Source organism: Nipponia nippon, unplaced genomic scaffold (assembly GCF_047370975.1).
Source record: "Nipponia nippon isolate SJK-2023a ecotype South Korea unplaced genomic scaffold, ASM4737097v1 scaffold_13, whole genome shotgun sequence".
In the NCBI taxonomy this organism is placed as follows: domain Eukaryota; kingdom Metazoa; phylum Chordata; class Aves; order Pelecaniformes; family Threskiornithidae; genus Nipponia; species Nipponia nippon.
Genome location: NW_028262324.1, coordinates 7,130,131 through 7,135,176, shown reverse-complemented (window position 1 = coordinate 7,135,176; position 5,046 = coordinate 7,130,131). Strand labels below are relative to the sequence as shown.

Below are 5,046 nucleotides of genomic sequence, written 5' to 3'. Positions count from 1 at the left end.
CTGTTTGCATAGGTAAATGCAGTAAATGCATTTCGCGTTGGCTTTGTATGTTTTGTATTAAACTCGCTCCCGGCGTGACCGAGTGTGTGGGCCCTGCCGCCGCCGCCTCCTGCCGCGGCAGCCCGAGGCGGGCCGGGCTGAGGGCGGGAAAGGCGAGAGGCGGCTCCGCAGCGGGGGGCAGCCCGCGGCCCGGCCCCTGCCAGCCCGGCCCACCGCGGGAACACCTGATGTGGCCATAAGTCCCCCAGAGCGGGTGTCCTGGGGCGGGGCTCCCCACAAAAGAAGGGGGGAAACCCGCTCCGCCGCGGCGGGGCCGGCGGGGGGCAGGCAGGGCTGAAGCGGCGGCTGCCGCCGCGCCCCGCCGCCGGGAGGGGGCGCCGCGAGCCCTCCTGCGCGCGGTGGCACGTTCCGGCCCCGGCCCGATGGACTCGCCCGGCCCGCCCCTGCGCTGGTAACCACGCCCCCAGCCGGCTGGTTGCTATGGAACAGCGATGACGCTCTCCGGGCACGCCGGAAGTGCCTCCCTCCCCCGGAAGTGTGTAGCCCGAGGCGGGGGGGGGAGCGGACCCGGAAGCGCAGCGCTGCGGGGTGCGAGATGGGATGCGATGGCGGCACCATCCCCAAGCGGCACGAGTTGGTCAAGGGGCCCCGCAAAGTCGAGAAGGTGGGAGGGGGCTGCGTGAGGGCGGCAGGGGGCGCGGCTGGGGGCTGCCGGACCGGCTGCGTGAGCCTGGGCCTTGACCGTGGGCCCGCGGCCCGGGGGAGAGAGGCCCCGGGGAGGCCTGGTTAGTCCTGCCCGTCCGGCGGTGAGCCGGGCAGGGCGCTCCTGGTGCTGGCAGCCTGGGGGAGAGCGGCCTTCTGCGCGGCGCTGGGCCGCTCTGCGGGTACCGCCGCAGCGTGACTGTACCTGTGGCGCTGGTGGCGGTGGAGATAGCGGAGATCCCTTTGTCTTCTAGGGGGCTTTCTGCTGAACGCGTGGGGTTTAGGGGCCTCCTTCATCTGGGGGTGTCTGCTGGTAACACTTACGGTGGATTGTTTGATGGTGTGACCAGACCATTGGTGGTGTTGAACGTGGCCATTTCTGGATTCCATCAGCTTGCATTCTGAATATTGCTTGGGCTCTCTTTGTAGGGTGTTTGAGGGTAATGGATATACAGTGCCATCACACGTGTGGATAGGTGGATGAAGATTGGGAAAAATCTCACCGCAAGTGGCAGACAACTTAGGCAAATCACACTTGGTGGTGTAAAATAAGTAAATAAAATCCATTTCCTCCCTAAACCTGACTATCAGAGTAGCTGTGAACCTCAGCCTTTCCTTCATGGCCTCACGTGTCATAAAATTCATGGTTTTAGACTGGTGCTCCAGGTAGCATCCTGACATCCCCAGATTTGCTTTTCTTGTTATCTTGTTCCTTACAGGGAGTGGAACTGGTAGTTAACGCAAGCAGGGATGAGATGTAGAACTAGAGAGAAGAGGGCAGTGGAGAACGTGTGAAGAGCAAAAAAGAATAAAGAAGGAAGGGGACAAGTGGAAAAAGATAAAAGACAAACAAGTTAGAGTTAGGAAGATAGGTCCCAAGTCACAACATGCAGAAACATGTTCAACAGATAGAGGCAGACCCTCGAAACTGGTCATGAATTTTGCTAAAAGGTTTTGCTAAAGTTGTTTTACGGAGTAGCTTTGAATGCAGAAAGTGGGTTTGGTAAGACCTGGGGATTTGATTAATGCTTCAAATATTACTCAATTTTATGTTTAAATAATTTGCAAACATAAAAACTACTTTAAAATCGTATTTTTTTTCTTCAGGTTGACAAAAATGCTGAATTGGTGGCAAGATGGTACTACTGTGCTCTGAGTCAAGAGAAGTTATGTCGGCCAATTGTAGCCTGTGAGCTAGGCAGGTATGAATGTTTCCATAAAGACCACTATATTGAAAGGTACTGACTGATAAATAAAAGAATGTTATGAGAATCAAATATGACTACAAAAAATTTTATGTTATAGGTTGTACAATAAAGATGCCATCATTGAATTTTTGTTGGACAAGTCAGCTGATAAAACTCCTGTGGAAGCTGCATCACATATCAAGAGCATTAAGGTAAACAGGTTGTGTCTAATGTTAGAGAGTGCCATGAAAGTTAAAACATGCTACAAAGCCTCAATTTGCTTGCGTTCTCACTATATACTACAAGTGTTAAAAATAACAAACCACAATGAAAAAAAATCTTAGGGAATGTTATCACGGCTCAAAAATCATTCGTTAGCAACTTAAGGCTTGCATTTTTATTTTTCAGAATGTAACAGAACTAAACCTTGCAGATAATCCAGCTTGGAGTGGTGACAAAGAGAGTATAAAAGGTGACAAATACGATGACATCCAGTCTGCACGCTTTATATGCCCTGTGGTGGGACTGGAAATGAATGGAAGACATAGGTCAGTAAGTTTCTGAATTTTGTTTTTAGAAGTGAGTACTATGCTAAACTGAATGTAGAGCAGGTAAAAATGATTGAATCGATAATGTTGCAACTCATGGACTTACTCAAGCCTTTGTGGGAAATATTTGTCCTCCTTCCAGAAGGAGGGAGTTCAGGAGGTTACTAAGTGTCCTTTCATTTCATGTTCAAGAGGAAAGATAAAAAGTTAACCCTTTCCTAAATGAATTTATATGTATCATAAAGGAGTAGAGGGCAATGTTTGCAGAGAAAAAGTGATTAAAAGTTGTTTGGGGGCTAAACCACAGGAGATTGGTATGGGCAAGCAGAGGGAGGTCAGATGAGACCTCCCTTTGTATCACATCAAGCAATTCTACCTCTCCCTCTGTTAGAATCATGGAATGGTTTGGGTTGGAAGGGACCTTAAAGATCATCTGGTTCCAACCCCCCTGCCATGGGCAGGGGCACCTTTCACCAGACCAGGTTGCTCAAAGCCTCGTCCACCCTGGCCTTGGAACACTTCCAGGGATGGGGCATCCACAGCTTCTCTGGGCAACCTGTTCCAGTGCCTCACCACCCTCAGAGTGAAGAATTTCTTCCTTGTATCTAATCTAAAGCTACCCTCTTTCAGTTTAAAGCCATTACCCCTTGTCCTATCACTATGTGCCCTTGTGAAAAGTCCCTCTCCAGCTTTCCTGTAGGCCCCCTTCAGGTACTAGAAGGCGGTTGAAGTCCCCCATGAGGACCAGGGCTTGTGAATGTGAGGCTGCTCCTGTCTTTCTATGGAGGGCCTTATCTGCACAGTGTTCCTTGTGGGGTGGCCTGTAGCAGACCCCCACTATAATGTCACCTGTCCCTGCCTTCTCTTTCATCCTGACTCATAAGCTCTTGGTCGGCTCCTCATCCATCCCCAGGGGGAGCTCCAGCCACTCCAGCTAGTCATTGACATAGAGGGTGACACCCCCTCCTCGTCTCCCCTGCCTGTTCTTCCTAAAGAGCCTGTATCCTTCCATTCCAGTACTCCAGTCAGGAGCCATCCCACCGCGTCTTCGTGATGCCAGTAAGATCATAGCCCTGCAGGCGTGCACACGTCTCTCACTCCTCTTGTTTATTCCCCATGCTACGTGCATTTGCATAGAGGCATTTAAGTTGGGCCCCCGATGAAGCTGACTTACTGGCTGGAGTGGCTGGAATTCCTTTGTGCTGCTTTTCAGGTGCTCTCCTGCTGACCTGTGATCCCTCTCCAGGCTATGGGCATCTGTTGCTGGCACTGGCATCAAACTGGTAGGAGTGAGATGGATTGAGGTTCCCCTCTGCCAGCAACTTTAGTTTAAAAGCCTCTTCACCAGCTTGGCAAGCCTAGGAAGTTAGGATCAGAATGGAAGTGGGTTGTATGTCTATTCTAATCCTGTCATAGTATCTATTTTTTCTTGGGCTGAGGAAGGACATTTCCTTGCATCCTGGTTTGGCCAAATTAGCAATTTCTTTTTCTGTGCATGTTAACCCTGATGAGTGAGAAGAGGCCGGGTTCACAGCTTTGATAGTTGCAAAGTATTTCTTCCTCCAGAGAGTGATTAGCCAGGAGAGATTCAAGTGGAATTAAAGAGAGAACCCAAAAGTAACCTGGTTTTTACCAGAGCCACCTTAGTATTTTTTGATTCAGCTGAGGGTGATAGAGAGGAAAGGATTCACAGTAGATCTCAGAAAAGGGAGATCACATGAACTGTGTGCATAATTGCTTCACGTAGTCTTGGAGGAATCTTCCATGTGGACAGGAGAGAGGTGGGAGAACAGACCCCGGCTAGGGTCACTTGTGACAACACTGCTGGAGAGCTTGAGTCAGAGTAAGTGAAACCAATAAGCATGGTGAGAGGTGAAACCATTCAAACAGTGTAACTCTGTAGTAAAACAGATGGTGGTGTTAATTCCAGAGAAGCCTGTTCGGACCTATAGCAAATGTACAAAAACATCTCAAGATCATCTGTTTTGCTAAGATCCCCTTCAGAGACTGTCATAAACCTATGCAGAATTATACTGAGAATGAAATAACAAAATACGTGTTGTGGTTTAATGTACCCAATATTTTTCATTCAATTCTTACATTGTGCAAATGAATACGTACCTAGTTACGGTGCTGATACCTTGATTAGCTGCAAGACTGTGTAAAGAGAAAGTTAGCTGCGTCCTGCTAGCCCATTGCAGTATTGTTTCTGTGTTAAATCAGCACTGCAGATATGTCTTTTAGGCACAGGGTTTCTTAAAAACGATTCTATGTCTTGTCTTTGAAGGTTTTGCTTCTTGAGAAACTGTGGCTGTGTGTTCTCTGAACGTGCTCTCAAAGAAATTAAATCAGAAGTTTGTCACAAGGTGAGTTTTTCTTCAGCTTTAGTAGCAGTGAGGTCACATATGGCCCCCCCCACAGATACAGTTATAAATGTGTGTATGTATATACAATTGCATTCACATCCACTATTGTAAAGTGGTTTTTTTAATCTGAATATGCAAATTGGAATGGAACTTGTAAAAGTTCTGTTTTATGATGGCCTGAGGTAATTCTATATGTCCTTTTTTAATAAAAATGTGTTTCTAAGTAGTTGTAAAAAAAATGAC

General features: G+C 48.5%; 1 protein-coding gene across 2 annotated transcripts in view; it reads left to right on the top strand.

The window, feature by feature from the left end:
• Positions 1–515: 515 nt before the first annotated feature.
• Positions 516–5,046, top strand: part of RTF2 (replication termination factor 2) — a 29,127-nt gene continuing 24,596 nt past the window's right edge. For both annotated transcript variants that reach the window (XM_087749600.1, XM_087749599.1), the window contains exons 1-5: positions 516–664; positions 1,810–1,904; positions 2,008–2,101; positions 2,298–2,437; positions 4,725–4,803. In XM_087749600.1, coding sequence (XP_087605726.1) covers positions 596–664; positions 1,810–1,904; positions 2,008–2,101; positions 2,298–2,437; positions 4,725–4,803 — 477 coding nt within the window. In that variant the 5' untranslated portion in view covers positions 516–595. The remainder of the gene's footprint in view (positions 665–1,809; positions 1,905–2,007; positions 2,102–2,297; positions 2,438–4,724; positions 4,804–5,046) is intronic.